The sequence below is a fragment of the Labrus mixtus genome, chromosome 6 (assembly GCF_963584025.1).
Source record: "Labrus mixtus chromosome 6, fLabMix1.1, whole genome shotgun sequence".
In the NCBI taxonomy this organism is placed as follows: domain Eukaryota; kingdom Metazoa; phylum Chordata; class Actinopteri; order Labriformes; family Labridae; genus Labrus; species Labrus mixtus.
In genome coordinates this window covers 18413605-18434308 of record NC_083617.1, presented here as the reverse complement: position 1 = coordinate 18434308, position 20704 = coordinate 18413605, and the positions used below count along the sequence as shown (strand labels likewise).

The 20704-nt window shown below is 39.6% G+C and overlaps 1 protein-coding gene across 1 annotated transcript in view; it reads left to right on the top strand.

Annotated features, from left to right (window-relative positions):
- LOC132975648 (pro-neuregulin-3, membrane-bound isoform) overlaps positions 1-20704 on the top strand; it is a 355425-nt gene that overhangs the window by 286873 nt on the left and 47848 nt on the right. Inside the window, exon 3 of the mRNA XM_061040354.1 lies at positions 5083-5156. Within this exon, the coding sequence (XP_060896337.1) occupies positions 5083-5156 (74 nt within the window). The remainder of the gene's footprint in view (positions 1-5082; positions 5157-20704) is intronic.

Genomic DNA, 20704 nt, shown 5'->3' with positions numbered 1-20704 from the left:
ATCCTGCAGTTCGTCAAGTGTCCACTTGAGGCTGGCTGCAGAAGCACTGGAAGTCACATACACAACCAAGAAAAGCTTCAGAAAGCCTGGTACAAAGACCAAAATCTGGTCTGTTTAGCTCATGTCTCTATTGGCACAAACTGTACAGGGGTTGACTTTTTTGATGACTCATCGATTTTGATTTCATGAAGGATAAACGTTATTCACAACAAGGCACGTACATTAGCTGACTTGATTGACAGAGCGGGTGCAATGTGGCGGTTTGTAAAGACACTCTTAACCCGCCTCAGCTCCAGCTCTCAGTCTGTCGTCAGGTTGACTGAAAGTTAGGGTGAGACAGCATTTCCAGAATGGCAACAGCCATCGATGTGACTCCAAAGCCCCCTGCAGTAACAAATGGTTGACGTCACTTAGCCTTCATCCATTAATATTTACAGTCTATAGGTATGATACATTTGATCAAACCTTTAAAACTGTGCTTTAAAGGTTACTGCATGTAAAACTTGAAGCCTAGAATCAGCATTAACAGGAGAAATCCCTGAGGTGCACTTGAGCACTTTTCACCCCAACAGAAGCTGCTGTAGTGCGACAGAGCAGCTTGTAAGTATGAATGTTGCTGTGTGTACATGACCTGAAAAGAACTTTATGGCTAAAGAGAACCAAAGCTTTATTTTCAAAACATGGATTCATATGCAAGATGAACTTCTTTAGAAATGAATGAATGCCGTTTCTTTTCTACTGTAAATATATAAGTATATATATAAGTATTCAGATTATGATTAAAACTAAGACTTTTCCTTCTATGCCACACTATTGTGTGCTTTGTACGATTTTGATGACAATATAAGTAATTCAAGTTAGAACTACTTTGGTGGACGTTGGTCGGGTGCTGATCTTGTCTTGGTTTGCTTATCTTACTCTGTACATCCATTAACAGTTTTCTCTAATGAAAAGAAGAATATCTCCCTGCTGCATTTTAACAGTCCAAAGTTTCAGTCACATTCAATCCTTCCTGTGCAAAATGTAAATTAATATTTACTTCCAGTTTGCATGCTGAAAAGTGACTCATGATTAAAAATTTGTGAAAAGAAATGATTCATCCAATTCCTGACGGTCTTGTTTGCTTTTGTAGGTCATGTAGAGGCATCAGTATTAATCTCAGTCTGTTTCATAACCAGTTAAAAGCTCCTCACGGTACATTTAGGTTATTTGTCAAGGACTAGTTGGCAGAGCTTTTTTTACTTTTGTTTGGCTATATTGGTGGGTATTTGTCTGTTGGACGGATAAGGTGCTGTGAAAAGGAATTTCCCCATGGGGACAATAAAAAGTCTAAAGTCTAAAGTCTATATATTAGCAAAAACCCAGAGACAGTGTGTGCTGTTATAGTCACGAGGAAATGGCATGTTGTCTCTCATACATGGAGAACTTCTCAACATCTTGAAACAAAAGGGACCTGATCTCTCAACACATTCTGTTTTGCATATGTATGTGTGTGTTTTAGCACCAGCTCCTGAGTTTTCACACATACCCCATGCACAAACTCGTAATCCTCCAGGCGGCATGTTTATATTTATACCCTGCTCTGCTCTGTGTTGCTTTGTTCATGCATTATGTGAGGAATTCACACATACGCATGCTCACACACACACACACACACACACACACACACACACACACACACACACATACATTTATGCAGGCACATGCAATCTCTTCCTGTTTTCTTTTAATTAATGAGTGCGGTGCTAATTAGAAGGCATGCAACTCTTCAATACCCTCCGACAGTCTCTCATCCGTTCTTAGACTCATTCCTCGGAGCCTTGTGAAGCAACGCTGATGTGTTTTGATCTCAGCGAAGAACAGCAGGGGCAAAACAGAGGGTGTGTTAACTGCATACAATAACTTCTAATACTGCTCAGTGCTACATGACAAGGAGAGATATAACAGTGGTTTTTGCGGCGCTTGTGGCCACACTACAAGGAGGCTATGTCTATACATTGTTCTGCGTACTTGTATTGTGTTCCCCGTCGCCTGTTTTTTAACCACACTCTGCTTCGTTTAATCACTTCTTTATGCTACTCCTCACTTCCACAGTCCACCCCTAATGAGCACGACACACAGACAATGTCACCATGTTAAGCCTCTATTCTTTTAATTATCTTCTTCTCCTCCGGCTGCTGTGACCGTGGCTGCCTCCTGTCACAGTTTAGTCAGCTAAGGTCACAAAGGCATGGAGGGATGTTAAATGACCACACATTTAGCACAGTGAAAAGCCCGTCGGTGTTTGAGGTGACCTGTTGACATGCTCGGCTTTGATCGTGATAGAGGCGTCTGATCCCTGAGCGGAAGTCTGACAACTTTTATGCAGTGGTTTTTTTTTTTCTACTGCAACGTGAGTCATATTGTGTCTTCAAAACAGGGCCACTGTGCTTGTTTGTGTTTGTTTTGTTCTCCTGCTCCCACACAACACTTATTTGGCATCTCACATTGCACCAGTGAAAGCTGAGAACAACAAACCTGGAGGAGAGGCAGCAAGGGAGACTCCACGGTAGATGACTGTTTAGGTCTTCTTAACGTTGTGCATGAAATGTGAATTGGGTTACGACAACAACCAGCCTTGACGAGCTCAAACTGTTGACTTTCAAGCTGTTTTGTTATAGTAATGAATGACATTTAACTTCCCTCGCATGTTGCTGAACACATGAGAGGAAGCATCAATCAGAGGCCCTTTTTTCTCCTGTAATAATTCAGTATTATTTTTCAACTTTCACCTGGAAAGCCCATACAATCTTCCCATTGTTAAAATACTCCTTTAACAGAAATAAGATTTAGTTTCTTGTCAATGCCAATGTCCACAATTAGCTTGAAGAGCTCTTTTGTTTTCAGGCCATAATAATCACCTGAGAAAAGCTGCAGAATTGTTATGAATACAGAGCAGGCCTTTTTTCTCACAGCAGACATTCTGACCTGTCATAGTGCAGCAGTGCAACTGAAAAGCTTAACAATGACTCAGTTCAATCCCAGTATCCCAGTAAGTTGTTTCAGTGATCCAGGACTCAGTCTGATGGAAAGCAGTCGCTTCACTTTCAGCAGTTACAACCAGTGAAAAGCAAGCTCTCCTGCAGTGGGCTTCTAATTGCGCTATATTAGATTTGTATCTCCATTGTATCCTGTTCATGTTGAGAGTATACCATAAATCAGTGTGCTTTACCATTTTTCAACTGCAGATCAAACCGTAAAATGTTTTGTAATATATTTGGACATGTCAGTCATTTTTGTAGTTTGGAACATCATTGCCAGTTCAATTTGACATTACATAAAAATGGTTTCCAAAGATGGAATACCAAATTCAGTTGTGTCTTACTTCTCTTTTCTGGTTTACTCAAATGATTCATTTAGATGTGCTGCAGTGATGAATAGAAACTCAAGAACCCTTTTGCATCACAACGTGGGACAATAGTTAACAGTGCTCTATACAGGGCGGTAGAAACTCCACTCTTACATGTGCATACAGAGCTATTGGAAAAATAGAAGTGCCCTCTAACCTTGATTTCCTGCACCATAGATCACAGACCCATGCAGGTCCAATACTTTTAAGGGCAAACAGGTTTCATATACAACTTAAACTCCTCCATTAAATATCAGAGATAATATTTAGAGTCAGTGTTACAGACTCTCCTCTCTCTGTATTTGTCCCTTTTCCCTCAGTGAAGATGCTCTTCAGGCATACCACAGTCATACACATTCAAGTGCATCTCTTTCTCCTCCTACTGCAGCTATTTTAATAATTAATCATGAAATCACTCACTGTAGATGAAAGGCAACGAGAGGGTAACCATTATCATTCTGCACAGAGATAAATCTTTAGTTGTCACTCTCTATTGTTTTTTTTGAATGCTTGATGCTTTGCACAGATGTTATGTCCACAGCTGGATGGACATGGAGGTGCCTCTCAGTCGGGGTCTTCCCAAAGCATAGACTGTTAGGATATGTATATACTTTTAAGGGCAGAAATAGAAGAATGCCAGGAGGGTCAATGAAAAAATGCCACAGGGGTAAACAGGGGAAGAATTGGGATGCAGGTTGGGTAGAGTAGAAAACTGAGACTTAGCAAAACTGAATGGTTGATGAAGTGAACGAATGATGGATTAAACAGATATAGCAGGGTGAAATTTGGAAAGGCATCAGCAACTACTTCTGATGCTTACTTTTTTATTTTATTTGCATGTATAAGACTTGCATATTCCTCAAGGGGGCGAGAAAAAAGCAAAGCAGCAAGCAAGGTACAAATGGCCCGAGGCGAAGATAGAAATCCACATCAACCGAGGCACCCAATTAGGCTTTACACTGCAATGCTGGAACTTTAGCTCCCAAGCTAACTCGTATGCACTGTAAGACTCTCCTGTATGTTGATAAGGATATAATTATTGAGCTGAATTTAATTAAAAAGACATTCTCACAGTGCATTGCCTTTTCCTATGACATTTTGATGAACAGCCCAGGCACATTTCAGAATTCATTAGCTGCCTAATGATCATTGCGTGACTGGCACTCTCACGGGTGTGCCAATCAAAATCGACTGTTGGAAAGTTTGATGCAGAGACCAAGGAAGGTGTCTGTGATTAACGGAGCATATTTATCCACAGCTCTTACTCATAGCTTTTTCAGGACAATATATGTTGTAGCATCTTTTGATTTCTTGTGACAAAGCAAGAACCATGAAACTCAAAGGTTATAGCCTCTCACACCTAATGGGGATTGGATGTTTCCGTTCTGCCGCAGCCCCAATTTGTGATTTTGGCTGAAAAGACAGATGTCTTCTTCATGAAAGCTCTGCAAGTTTCAGCCTTTTAAAGATCACCACACTATTCATTTCTTCCTGTCAGCTTACCTTACCTTGCACTTTCTTGCCATTCAGCTCACATCCGCAAGGACTCAGCTCTCCCTACATTTGTCTCTAAACAGGACAAGGTGCTTCATGTGCAGCTTTTGCATTTTCTTCGGGTGCAGTGGCTTGTGTTCCCTCTCAAATCTGCCTGACTCAATGACTAATTCTTCTCCTTACTCTTTGTTCTCCAACAGGTGTCGAGAAGGCTACCAGGGAATCCGCTGTGACCAGTTTCTGCCCAAGACGGACTCCATCCTGTCTGACCCAAGTAAGTGTTCACTTTTTATTCACTGTCATGTACTGAGTAAAGCAACTTTTACCAATAAATAATACCATCAAAGTTTAACTTATAAAGAATAAACATGAGGTAACAGAGGGGGTCAGAGTTCTAAGACACCTTTGAAGATGTCAAACTTTTTAAGACACTACATCAACATTTTCATCAAGTTTTCTCAATAGTAAGTCCTCAGCCCTGCATAGCAGACATTCTTAAACACAGAGTTTTGTTAGTTTGATGAATATAAAGGAGCCATCAGAAATCTGCTGCCATTTTAAAATCCAAATATTTAGCAGGTTATAGGATATTCTTATCAGATATTCCTGTTGAAGAATGCTTTTCTTTTTTTCTTTTGCTAAAACACTTTCAGTCACTGCAGCAGCAACACCGTCATATGCTGGTTTCTCCTCTTTCATCAAGGAATACTGGACTGGAAAGTAGGGTCTGGGTACCAAGCACCCCACTTAACTGAAGATACTAATGTTTTTATCCTCTCATAGTAAATGTCAATTATGAAGGGCCAAACATGATCAAAAACATGTATGGATCTTGCACATACTCTTTTAATTTTTGCTCAATGCATAGCTTCCAGCAGTCACGTGATTGGCCTGGAGGACAAAAAGATTAATGTTAATTTTCCATCACTTCAAAACGACGCTTTTACATCAACTGACAACTGCAGAAAGACTGAAATATCCAAATATACTGAAAGTGTTGGCACTTGCAACCCTTGTACAGCAGTTTCAACAAGTTCTTGGTTCTTCTCTAGTTAAGAATCCTTCTCCTTACACTGCCACTAGGATGAAATCTATCTATCAATTGGGAAGTGAAAGGCAAGACATTCTTCATCATCAAAGCATAAGTCAGTGATTATTAGCTAAAATTTGCTTTACATTTTACCTAATGATAGTCCCAGGTGAGCTGTAGCTCGCAGACATTGTTCTGGGGCAGTCATATTTTGCTTAAGTTAATACAACATTTGATTAGGATAAGCTTGTTATTTTGTTTCCATGAGGGACAGCAAAGCGTGTCTTAGCTTTAATCCACAATATCCTCCTATAAATACAAACCTCTTCTATTTCCATGTGCGTCTACATGCAGAATTTTCGGATCTAATTTGGGTGGAATTAGCCAGAGTAATGTTTCAACCTATCTAGGTTTATAACCTTGTTAATGACAGGTTCAAAAATCGCACTCACTAGGGTTACATTTGAGACGTGCTTTAATACAAAACCAGCAAGGATTTAATTTGACAACCAAGTCTGTCACAAGCATTGATGCAAACAGTGAAACAGGAACACTTCATGTAGAAAAAAAAATCCTAAAACAATGATGTAACTTTGACTGAATGTCCTTCTATTATACAGATAAGGAAAATACAAGAAAACACAAAATATAATTTTCTTTAAAACACCAAAGAAACCTTGAGTCTTTCATAAGTACTAATTGTATATGAAATCTTAGCTTCTCCGCCCTCTTCATTGCTCCTCTCTGTATTCTCATATTACCTGGTTCACTAAGTGTCATAGAGCTAAGGGAAGAAGTTGCCCTCCTGTCCTTACAATGATCACTCACTATCAATGCTGTGTAATATTTTCTGTTCCATATTCCAAAAAATGCAACCTTCCCTCTGACGCACTAACGTTGTGGCAGAGCAATGTCTGTGACTCTTCTGCTAGCATGCTGCCTACTGTTACTATTTAAAAGAACAATACAATGCCTTTGGGGATTTTTTAACCTCGTAATTATCCAATGTGAGAAGAACATCCCTCAGTGGTAATATTTTCAAATTGAAATCTCTCATTATGAATACAAAATGTTCTACTTGATTAATAGGAAGACTGGGCAATAAATGAGACATGCAGATTAAATGTGGCAAATGCAACAACACTGTTATCACTTGCTCTTTGTTAATATCCTTTACTTTCCAGTCCATTAATTAAGTCTCTATAATGAGGTTTTTAATTCCAAGTAAGTATTAGGGTAATTGTCCTTGTTATAACAACACGGGTGTTCACTGAAGTGACACCCATCTCTTTGTTTGTACACCCAACCTTCTGACCCAGACGTGTGGTTGACCAAGCATCGCTACCATCCTCATCGCTTAAACAATTTGTCAAATGTCAGATAGAAACAGTTGTTGATTATGTTGGTGCCACTGTATCTGATTATCATTTGGAAGACGTTATCATCTTTGTGTATGTTTTGTTTATTCAAATCGTTGACCCCTCCCTCCTCCAAGCAGAGACCCAATTTAACCAGCACACAAGCCAGAGTGTATTTGAAATATTGTCAATCTTTTTTGGAAAGTTCACCTCAGTTGAAGTAATTAGTACCTTTTAAAAATGTCTAACAGCAGGATAAATATGCCCTAGTACAACATCATCTGCATCAAAATATTATTTTAATGGTTTCCTCTTGAGTAACTACTTTTTGGTCTATTCGTTATTGTCTTGATGCCAAATTTCATCACATTTCAAACTACGAAGGATGAGTTAATTTAGAGCAGCTTCAAATTCATAATATCATTTTGTACTCATGGAAAATGGAGACGCTGTTGAGTTGGTACGCTTCCAAATTATTCTAATTAATATTATAGCCCAGGATGTTCAGTGAGTTTAAAAAAGGACAGCTGGTGATGTGAAAATGTGTTTGAATGGTGTAAATATTAACTTAATAAAAACATAACAGTTCATTTAAAACTGTTCTGGAATTCAATAATTGCTCATAAACTCAACACAACCAACATAACTTTTTTTTTCATGGACACTATCTATCTATCTATCTGTCTATCTATCTAGTAAGAGATCGTTTTCACCCAACAACAGCATTTTAGAGATGGTATTGACCTTAAAAGATGCAAAAGAACTATGAGTGCCCTTGTTCTACTCCGAGTGGAACTTTACATTTCCTGGCCTAGATGCCTATGGTCCAGAAAATAGCTAAGCTACATGCCCTTCCCTTTCTTTGTTCTACAAAACAAGCGAGAGTCTGTAGCATCCAAAGGCTCAGTAATGTTTCATGTACCTACAAACAAAATCTACTATCTACTACTAACTATAACTTCAAAGTGGTTTTCTCAACTTGTAAGTAACTGAATATCAATCTATTATTCTGCAACTCTTTCTGGTGAATTTCCATATAAATGGTCAGAGAGTTGTCAAGTCATTGCTAAAGTAATGGAATAGTGGGTTATTGGAAAAAGATGGGAAAAGGGGCCTTTCTACTTTTTGGCATCAGGTCCCCTAAACCTTTCTGTTTGTATCAACTTTAGCTAACGCCACTTTCCCCCATTCATTTCTGATTTAATTCAACTATTCATTGTAACTTTCTATCACCCTCTGCCAAATCTCTAATTTGCAATTCAATTCCTGATAGTAAGAATTGATCGGTCTACTTTCAGGTCATTGCTCACTCTGGCTTCGATTTCTTTTTCAACTGCCTTCATTATTTCTGACAAGTCCCTATTTTCTGTTCTCTACTATGAAACACTTTGTCACATATAGCCTATGGATTTATTTTTTCAGTAACACCATGTTTTTCTTTTTTCCTTTTTTTCCCATTTTACTCAACTACTTCCTGCTTCAAAAAGTTGGTAAGTGAAAAACTCGGCAAAGAAGAGTGGCAGATTGTGGCCTCCCTCTTCTTTCCTCACCCTCCTCAGATAATCTTGTCACAGCATCACTCTCCTCGACTCCTCTTGCTCGCAGCTCATCAAATCCTAATTTCGAGGGTTACCTTTGTGTCTCGTGCTCGCCCCAGTGTTGACATCCTTGTTCCCCCTCTTCCAAATGTCCCTCCTGACAGCCCCCACTCGCCCCCATCTGTCTCTTTCTAACCTTCCTCCGTGCCATCTTTTCCTCAACACGCATCATGTCCAGGCGTCAGACCTCATCCCTTCTCTCCAGCCTACAGTTCTGTGTCCAACTCATCTCCTAACACTAAGTGGCACCGGCCTCAGATGGGAGCGAGAATCGAATTGTGCCAGCCAAAAAGGTTCACCAGCAGGGCAGACAAATGTTGCCAAGGACCTCTGGCATGCTGCTGGTCTCTATGGAAAGGGAAGGAAGTGCGTGATGCTGGATGAAAGTGGACACATCTACTGAGTCGGGCTATCGCACTGTCTCAGAGTCTCAGAGGACAAAGGGGAGTCATGACTCCAATGGCTGTACAAACACAATGAGAGGGAGATAGAAGGCGAGACAGAGGGATTATTGTTGTCCTCTAAACAAAACATATCACCCATACCGTATCATTTAAACATTTCAGAACTGTGTATTTTAGAAGGCTTTAGCAACAGAATAGCAATAGAATATCAGGCTTCAAAGTTTTTTTTGCAAGACATGAAAAATTATGAACTGGTTCTACAGGTAAATCATTTAAGAAGCAAGCTATAGAGGAAAGAAGGCAAAAGCAAACTACATTATCAGGTTAAAGAAGAACAACACAAATTCATAAGGGGAATGTCTTTTACAGGCTTTGGGATCTAAACATATAAGAGTTCTTGTTTCATCAAACAGTACAAAAACAGAAATTACAATCCAAGGATCCAGGATTAAATCCATCTTGCTGGTTGAACTAATCAGAACATAACAGCAGGGGGATCCCTATTTTGCAAAAGGCAACAACTATTTTAAGCTAAATACTGTTTAAAGTAAGGCACAAATTTTCTAGAATATTTTCTTTTCATCAATCAATTTTTATTTGTATAGCGTCAACTCATAACAAGTGTTATCTCGAGACACTTCACAAAAAGCAGGTAAAATACCTTACTCTTTGTCTGTTAACATTACAAAGAGCAGGTAAAAAGACCTTACTTATTGCTATGTTACAAAGATCTGGCCTATCCATCATGAGCACTTTAGTAAAGCAGCAAAAGTTACAGTGGTAAGAACAAACTGCCTTATTAAAAGGCAGAAATCTTCGGCCGGATCCCCGGCTCATGACGAAACAGCCTTCACAGGCCTAGACTGCGCCGGGCTTGGAAAGGGATAGGGGGAGAGATGGGATAAGATGGAATGGTGCAAAAATGGAAGTATTGGATTTCAACATTTGATTTAGCATTATGATGCTTTTGGCTTCATACTGTAATAGAGAAACAGACTGTCTACACCAAAAGAGATAATCTCTTTGGTTAATGGTTAGCTATGTAACAGCTTATTACATCCCATAGTGATGTAGTTCAGTTGGACAACTCAGATTTGTATTTGTTTGAAATATTTATTGCAGCAGCAGAACATAGACCGGAAATCTTGCAGCTTAAATAAAGCATCTATTGGAGGGAGGTGTTGTCAGGTAAATGTGTGTCATTTAGGTTGCAACTTAAGTAAGTTGAATACAAATGATTAACATTACTAATGGACAATTATGTAATTACCTACAGTAGCACAGCTCGCGTGCGCATTGAAACTCAAAGCACAATATTTTATAAACCTAGACAAGTAGTCGTGGAGACTAAACCAATGATTGCCGATTTCAGAACATCAGTATCATGTTTCATGTTTTTTTGTAATGGAGTTAAAGAGGGAACCAAATTACGAAAAACTTGTGGGGGAAAAAATAAATAACGGAGAATGTGTGATACTTTCTGGTGTTGTTAAATAAGACCATTTGTAGCCTTTATATTATTTGAGCTACAACTAAAAATTCAAAAGGTAATTATGCATGCCTTGTAAAGATATTTTTATTGAAACAGCTGACCCTTACTGTCATGGATCATTCAAATTAAATTTGGCAGCACCAACAATCCAGTGTGTGGACCGCTTTTACACCCAACTGGTTCATTGAGTGTTAACAAAGTCTGACAAGGTCTTGAACAAAATCGTCAATATTTGAACATTCATGTATGAAAACTTACTTCAAAACCAGAACACAGGATCTCAGGAGCAACACAAAAACTCACTGATGCACATAAACTCCTCAAAATGCTGACAAGGCTCGACATGGAGTTTGTCACCTAACTGGCTTGATGGGATGTGCTTGCGATCAAAGATTTGTTTAAGATTCCCTCGAATCTGTCAAAGCTACAGAGGCTTTGTGTTGTCATCCTTACATACAGTACGTCAAATCTTTTCATTACAGAAGAAAACGAGTTCATACTGCTCTAGTTGTCGAGACGCCTTTTGTTTCTCAAACTGGAAGATCACTGATTGGCACTTTCTATACCGAGGAATTTTTGCAGGAAAATGCAGTGTTCAGGAACTAGACTAGACTCCTTATGTATTCTCTTTGAATAGAGCTCTCGCTCTCTTCTACCTTGCACTCTTTCTTTACTACTTTCTTTGTCATATTCTGCCACCATTGTCTTTTTAAACCCTTCTGAATCAAAGGCCTGGGAGCCGGGACGATCTAGCTTTTACGACCCCGTAAGGCAGAATCAAAATCAGCATATTTTAATCTACTGCACAGTACATGCATCATATCACGCCCTGCAGACAAAGAGAGAGAGAGAAAGAGAGATTTAGAGATTTAAATCTGGAGACAAATTTAATTCACACTATCTTTATGAGATCTGATTTCATGCTCGACAGGTTTTTGTATGCAGCACAGATGATAATGCCCCAGTAATCATGCAAGTCCAATTTCCCAGAGAATACAACCCCAGGTTTCACGTTGTACCTATGCATGTTTCAATCCATAAGATATAAAGGAAGCATAAAATGTGCAATGGCTTTAAGCTTTATGCTTTTATCATGGACCAACTTATGAGGGAGGGCAAGGAGAGTCACCTTGGAGTGTTTCAATAGTTGTCGACTGTGAATGGGATACATAAATTCATAATCGAGCAAATACTTGCATTTGTCCTTGAGCTTTGTTTTAATCAACACAATAGAAAATTATTCAGTGGTGTTCTGGGATAGGAGCTCTTTCAGAGGACTCAACATGTGATGAAATAAGAGTCCTTGATTCTGATTTGTTCCCATCATTTCTGTCTTTATTATTTAATGAGTCACAATAAATCAGGCTCAAATAGATTACGTGGGCAAAACAAGAATTCCATTCATGTCAGACACTCAAAATGGTAAAATATGTATGTATGTAATGTATAGCAATGCATGGACATAACCATGGAAACTTTTGAAACTCTCAGCCCTGTAGACTCCAGTAGACTCGCCTTAAGTCACAAACATAAAGACTTAAACCAGCTGTAATATTTGGATTACTTGATACTCTAAGGACTCAATTGAATGCTCTTATTGGAAACTTTTGGTTTGGGTTTGTCTTTGTGACGCCTCTTGACAAAAAGGTATATCTCACTGATCATGTTATCTACATCAGTAGGACATATTTTCTGATGAAAAACAATTCATCCTGCTTCCTTTTCAAACATACTTCACTCACTGAATCTTTTCCATGATTCCATGTTAATAAAGCCCCTTTCAGCAGCATGCTGGGAAAAATGACTACATAAATAACAACCAGCCCATCCATTACGTGTGCTGCTGATTCTGTTAAAGACAAGGGCACTATTCCACACCTGGTAATCAGTCTACTCCTCTCAAGAGGTTTCAGTAGAGGGTCTGATTAGGTCAAATGAGCCTTGAAGAAACAGCGAATACAGTTTATTATTGTTTATAGGAAAGTCTACAAAAAAACTATTAATAGCATCAAATAGAATATGCAACTTAACTTCTCTCAAATGGCTTAATTCTTGTCTTGGCCTAAAACAGTTCGAACAGCTTTTTGTGACTCCATACGAACAAAGTTCAGTGATGGAAAAGGCTTTTAGGCTAAAGCTGCTGTGATTCTCATGATGTTCTCTTATTTTTTATGTAATGTTCTGGGCTTTGAATATGCTAATGTTTGGCAATGATTCCACACTAGATTTGGATATTGAGTCCACTACATGTAGATTTGTATTAAAAGACATTATCATTCATGTAAGAACGTTCAGGTTTTTCTGAAGGAAAAGATGTCTTAGATCTAAGTCTCTGTGTGCTTTTTTTCCTCAACTAGCTTTTATGAGTTTCAGAAATAAGACAATCCTCCACAGATGGGGCTATACTAGGACTAAAGGGAAAATTCAGTCCTCATGCCTCTCAAACACACACTGATACATCTTTTATTTAACAACACATATTCCAGGTTTCACCTTGTTAAGTCAAGCTTGCACTTTTGCATGTTAGCATTTGCTTGTTTGTTTGTTTGCAAGGGGTTCGAGTTGTTTCTGTGGTCCACATTTTTGCATTTGTTCTTCTGCACGGTCGCCTCTCCAGCCGGACACTCCCACGACATCTTTGGAAGTGAGAAGCAGAGTCTCTGCAGAGATCGTGTTGAATTCACACCGTCTGAGAGATGAGGAGAGAAAGTAACTGGCTTAATGCTCAGAAGTACTTGACGTCTCTGGCATCAGCCCTCCTTCTCTTTGTGGCACGGCAAATCCTGGTATCCTACCAGGATATGGATAAAGAGCTGTCAAGTCTGCGTGCCTGACATCTTTACGGTACCAAAGCCAAAAAGGAGGGGCTCAGCTAGTCTCGCTCTTGAGATGTGAGAGATGTGAGTTTCTTTAATGCCCGACAATCACATGGAGCAGATTGAAAGCCTTTGAAACCTTGATCAAGGTTTCATTTGCTTCTTCATAATATCAGAAGTAATATTGCTTTCTTTGTTTGGAGCTCGAGCTGCTGAGATACAGACTACTTTCAGTTTAATTGGCATGTGTCTGGGGTGAAGGAAATGGCAACATTCACATCTAGACTACCCATTAAAAACAACAAACAAGTTCTGTCTTTGAAAGCAGGTCTCTTTGAAAGCAGATGAAAACATTCCATTAATAGTGTTCACCACCTCCCCTCTCGCTAGATGTTGTGTGTTTGTTTGTGCTCGCATGTGACACTCTGTACTGGAATACAGTTTGTAACACAACTTCCGCTTAAATGTTACACATTTCTTTGAACTAATCCTTACACATTGAATGGGAAAAGTACCTGAAAACCTCATGCATTCATCCTCAATTAATGTGTTGCTCTTAATCAAACATCAGCATACTGAACATATGTTGACAACAACGCAAATTGCTCACATTTATCAAACATACTGAAAGAAGCGGATCCAGGGAAAATGTAGGCACTAGATTCTCAAGAAAGCTTTGTCCTCAGCAGGAGCTTGCCATGTTTCACACGCTGCTGCTCACTGCATGATAAACCAACTGCTCTGTCCACAGTCAAGGTAACTGCTGCCAGTTTAGATCAAATTCCCAACACATTTCATCATTATTATCATTTTACTTTCACTGAGGTGTAGTCTTCAACCGATGAAGACAAAAATGTTCTCTTTCTGCTCATATGAATCGGGCTGCACATGGTTGATGAGAGAACTGTTAGAATAAGTATGCCCCCTGTTTTTTTGAAGCATGCGTTCACCTGTCCTCAGGTTAATTAAGGTTTGCCCTTTTGGGGATGAAAGTGGCAGAGTCGTTTACACCCAGCATTTCCAGGTTCCAGGTGCACAGCAGGGCGTTGGCAAGTTTGATAGCGATACCGCGGTCCTGTCAGCTCCTATTCAAACACACGTATTGGCAGAGGTTAATGAGCTGCAGGTGTTTCTCACTGGCCAGCTGGGCCGGTTCTGGCTCACCCGTGTGCCGACCTATGCTCAGTCTCCACCACTGCGACACCAAACATCAGAGCACACCTTGCCTGTTTAACTGCCTCCAAGAATCACCGCCGTATCACTGAACAGCATCATCACAGCTTCTATTCCTGTGAGCTGCAGCTGCTGAAAGTGAAGACCAGATTATCCACCCACATACGGAACGCTGCTGCGTGCACATGTGTGCCCCTCCCCCTCATGTGGATCCCTGAGTTTATTTCTATCACCAAGTTATCCAACTGAATGAACTGAACGGAATCAATTGAGTTCAAAATGATATTGCAGCTCTGAATAGTATTGGATGTATCCTTGTGTCTATAGGTTGATCAAAGTCAATCACATTGTGTTTTCTGTCGTGCACTGTAAATATAGCTGATCCTCTCCTTTATATTTCACTTTGCAGGCAACAACAGAATCCATACTGAATTAGTCTCTTTTTAATTAGAAAAACATGAGGTTATTCTGTTGCCTGAAATGATATTCGTCTCACTGCAGGTGAACTCAAAGGCAATGCAAAATCGACTATTTCAATGGAGTCTAATGGATACTGATGGCTGAGGCCAATTTACCTTCCACCCGTCTATTGAAATGGACAGGGAAAAAGAAAGCAATCAGAAAAGAGGGGGGGGAAAGAAAGAGAAAAGAATAGAAATTCATATTGATTGCAGCAATTCATCTTGAGTGCGCCCCTGTGTGACTAGGCTTCCAAAAATATTTACAAAATTGTTTGGATTGAATATAAAAAACAATACTTTTGTCATCTGCTTCACACAGTATTGAATATTTCCTCTTACTCATTATTCTGTTTTCCATTGAACGTCTGATCAAGACTTTTTTGCCCGTGCCCACATACAAACCCTAATGGATCTAGAAGGCCCAATTTATAGTGAAGTATGGGTCTTGTCAGCTGGTGCTTAGTGAAGAATATGGCAGTGGGATGCAGATTATCTCAGAGCCGTGCAGGCTGGTATGCCCGCAGCTTGCACCCACCCTCCAGTCACAGGTCATTAATAACTGGGCAAGGGTGGCAGACAAGGCGAGGCAATTATGCTGCCTTGTCTCACTGTATAGCGCATTGCTTCCTCTTTTTTTCTCTCTGTCCATTCTTCATGTTTGTCTCTACTTTTCCGTCTCTTCCATCTGCTGACCAAAGCTTTTTGTCCTTTTAACTTTGTTACTCAATTATTTATCATTCAGTATAATGAAACACTGACCTATTGCCTGTCCTCCCATTGTACACATTTGGATGAGGGAGTACAGAGTTTTGGTTTTGAGTATGTGTCTGTGCCAGGCTATCAGTAGCATCTCTATTTTGTTCCTTATTTCCACGGAGACAAATTAAGGGTTAAATGTAAAATAATTTAACTGCATCAAAGTTACCCTTAGTTGAGGATTTATCTTGATCTCCTTTCTCTCCAATAAAGAAAAGAGCAACTATTGCTTATTAAATGGTTCATAATCTGGGTGCAATGTAATTGCTTGTAAGTAGTCACTTTTCAAAGATGTGTGTTGAACTTAAACAGCATTGTAGATTTGACTAAATATCTTAAAATACCAGGAAGAATCAGCTCTAAAGATAGCTTTGCACCAACATTGCATCTGACCAGATCTTGTTCCACAATCAACAAGAACACGACTGCACAAACAGGTGCAACGCACCTATAGCTGTAGAAAATGAAACTGACATCTGCAATGATGCTGCACAGCTTGCCACTTGGCAAGTTATGTAAGATAGTTCCCTATGTTTTCACTGTTGATTCAGATAGATGTGTGTGTTAGGGCATGTAAGCACACAACTTTAATAATAGAAGTAACTGTCTCATCTAATGACAGCACTCGTAATACCAGCTCCACTGAGTTAAACGATTATGACAACTTGCTTTCAACCCAGGTAAAAAAGGTTCTAATGGCCAGGAGACCTCTGTGGAGCAGCCGGCAGAAAGAGATAGTGGAGAAAATTACTTTAAATTGCCCTGTCCTAATGGCTTTTTAATGCGCCTTTTCTAAAGCTTTACTGGTTGACATCTGAGGATAGTGTCATTGTCCATCAATGGGAGGACAGTGCAAGTGATGGGAGTTTTAGTTAAGTATCATCTCTTTACAAATCTTTCCTCTACAGAGAGAAACATCCAGAGTCTCCAGATTTAGTCTGTTTCTCCATATCATTGATAAAAAGGCGATGTTATATGAGGCAAGCAGCCTTTTGATGCCTGCAGCTCAACTACACAATGGTGTACTGTACAACGGCTCCCTTTTGTGACCAGTTGAGTATTATGAACGGCTAGTAGGGCCCTGCTGGAGGATCTCAGGCAGTGGCCCGACTCAAAGTGTTGCACTTGCTGATTCTGTAATAGTTGAGTCTGGAAGAAGTAAATCCATAGAAGACTTTTTCTAAGTTGCCAGGAGAAAGAAAATACCTGATTTTGTTTACTTCTCTCAGTTAAGCAAAGCAGGACTGCATCATTTTGGTCACCTGGGTATCAAAAGATAACTTTGAATCAAATATGACCCCCTAGGTTGCAGTCTTCTTTGCAAACTTTATTAGATAGGGCACTCAAACTGGGGGGTGAAACTATTAATGGAAGTTTATGCCATGCCTATGCAGGAATTGCCCTTGAGGAAGCATGTAAACAGTGAATAAGAGGGGATCGAAAATGGACCTCTGTGGGGCCCCACAAGAAAAAGGAGCACAAGAGGAAGAAGTGTATCGAAGCATTAAGAGAATGACAATATTATCATAATAAGGTGTTTCAAAAAAGGACGATTGTGCATAAATGATCATACCAAACAGAAATGAATGCGTCCCTTTAATATGCAGAGATACCTTTGGCCATCACTGCTTACATTTCAGATGTACATTAATAGATTTTCGAAAACTAGCATGAGTGAGTTTGAAAGTAGCATTCCCTCATTGCCCCGTCTACACCCAAAACCCCCCCTCTGTGCTACCTCAAAAGCCACGCCCCCTCACATGCACGAGCACTTTGAGTGTGGGCTCGTGTAAGTGGCAGACATTGGTCAAAGTTTTTACATGCTTACAACTGCTACAGATGACAGATTTTCTTCCTTAATTTTTCAGAGCACATTTCATTATTAATTCATGTCAGGACCTAAAGACAATTTCAACCAAAATTTTAAAAAGTATATCTGGAGAAAATTACCAACCCTGCCTTTAAATGAAAAATGTATTAGAGTGTTTAATATAATTGAGATAAGTTATGCATACTTGATTTTAGAGCTTTCATAATCACTTTAGATGTAACATAGAAACTACATAGGTGAAACTTAAGTCTTTTGGAATATTAAGTGCCTCCTAAATAAATTAAATTCAACGCTTGGAGAAGTAGTCTAATTGCATTGTGAACGCCCATAAACATGATTAATTATAAGCTTGGAAAAACAGTGGACTTCTCTCCAACTGACCTGTTCTACTTCACAACCCTTTACCTCCTAAATCCAGTCATCCATCTTCCCCTGTTTTCCTTGTCTTCTTTCCTGCTTTCTCTATTTTTATAAGATTGAATTCATCCCACCATGTATCTTTTGGGCCCCTCTGTTCAGCCTGACTGAAGATAAGTGTCTGAGTACATTAAGATACGCTGCTTTGCCTTTGGTGCACCTCAATGTGGCTCTACTCCAATAGCCTGGAGTCATTAAACCTCCCAAGAACAAGAGTACTGATCAAGGATCACTGCTCGGGTTGTGTGGCCATATTAAACTACTTTGCATTATGGGGAACACTGGTCTTTTATAGATGGTGAGATAAAAATAACCCCAGATATCCTCAGATTACCTTCCTTTGCTTTCCTTTACTCAAAGTGCTCTTACAGGATTACTCGACCCATGAAACAATGAGTTACAACTGTCAGTATAAAAGGAGCAAGACAACGGAACAACGCTGACATGAGTTCAGCCACGAGTACATTTTAATGCAACCATTATATAGAAAATCTGAAAAAGGGAGAAGATGCTTTGAGTTAGCGCAGAATTCCAGGTGCAACTGCTTTGTTCTCATTCGTACTTTTAAAATCCTACAAAAAAAATCGTAAATTCATTTTGGATGTTTGATCAGGGCCCAGGGAATATTTAAAACGACTTGCCAACTTTCACTCAAGAAAACTCCATTCAAAAGCAGTCATCTCAACTCTTTAAACTTCCTGTGCCCCGTATGTAGGCTGGATCATCATGTCCAAGTCAAGAGTGGAGGAATTGGTTATTTATCTAGCATTCTGAAATTACTCTGGGTAATGAAATATAGAGCGAAAAAGGTGGGATGGACAGGATGAGAGACAGGGAATGACAGTCGTGAACTGTATGTGACCTATGTATACGACATGTGCCCTGCCCTGCTGAATCATGGGCTACCCTCTGTCTGTCTCCATCCATTCTCTCCTTCTCTTTCTTCTTTATCTCAGTCTGTCCCCCCTGCCCTTCATGTACTCCCTTCTGCAACTTTCCTTATCGCTTACCAGAACTAGCCAAACTCTCTTTTTGACATGTCCTGCCTCTCTCTTTCTGCCTCTCTTCTTCATCCCCCTCATCCTGCCTCCTTCTTCATTTCATTGCTTTTGGGAACAGTTTACTCTTCCCCACCTCCTCCTCTCTTACTCATTCATCCTTGCAAAGCCTGTCGGCGAGCCACCCTCCTCTCTGTGTCTCTCTCTCTCTCCCTCTCTTTCCTTCCTCCTGGTTTCCAAAAAAGCCCCAGAGGCATCAGTGATTCACTGGCTGACCTTCCTCTGCTACATCTGAAGGCTGGCTGGCTCAATTTCTCCTTTACATTTCTGCAAAGCCGTGTAATCAGTGCTATAGACACCTTTGGAAAATTAAACTTTAATCTATGGGCATGCTTTATAATGCCGATTGGTTTATGAGCTATCTAAGGTATGTTTGGTAATGGTGATCATCATGAAGCATATGCTACAAGGTTAGCTTATTTAAAGCCTCATTATTAGCTTGTGGATTCAATCGTCACAGTTCTATTGGGGAAAGGCGTTAATTTGAGTCCTCTGTGATGTAAAATTTTAAAATTTTCTGATGTTCGTTAATGATGAATTACAGAGTAATTAGGGAGCTGTGATTTACATGGTGACTAATAGGCATAAAATATCATATCAAAGAGAAATTAATCTCTTTGACAGATCATTTTCTTTACTCTGGAAGCTGATGAAATGAGAGCAAAATGTACCCACAAAGGCTTTTGATAACGGACAGCAAATGGCTTAGAGGTAGGCTTATCCTCACCACTTTGGAGTTTTATGACAAACCTGAAAACCTGCCCAGCAACAAAGAGGGTGCAATGAGAGGTTAGGTACAGTTTTTTTTTTGTTAATACTAATTTTGGATTTGAGACACCAGTAAAAGCAATAGCATTTCATCTCTCATCTCAGGTCTGTAGCATCTTCATCTACCTCGTGTATTGTATGCTTTACCACCTGAGACACCAGACTGAAACTTCAGCTTAAATATTGTTTGATAAAAGACTTAACCGTAAAGGATAGACTTCCATTTTTCCTTTTGCTGACATAAGAACAATCATACAGAAATATATGGATCTAAGAAAGTGCAGAGAATGATCATTCTATTGCACGAACAGGAGCTTCAATAAAGCACAATACATCTCATAGCCTTGAAAGGGAAATATTCAAGTGATAGAATCAGACAGATCGTCTCTATTTTGACTCAAACAACACAACCACACAAGCAAAGGCATACAAAGTTTCCCAACGGCTACACGGTACCACTAAAGATGACTGTGTAGGGAACAGGTCGAGGAAACAAGCTCAAGCTGAGGTAGAGGAGGCATGTTGAGGAAAAGTTGATTATCAAAAAGATAAATCACATCAACACAGAAAACCCCCAAACTTCCAGGAACACATTGAACACCACAAATTGATGATGCATAAAAGATAAAAATATAAAAGGGTTCAAGGTGTCACCGGATG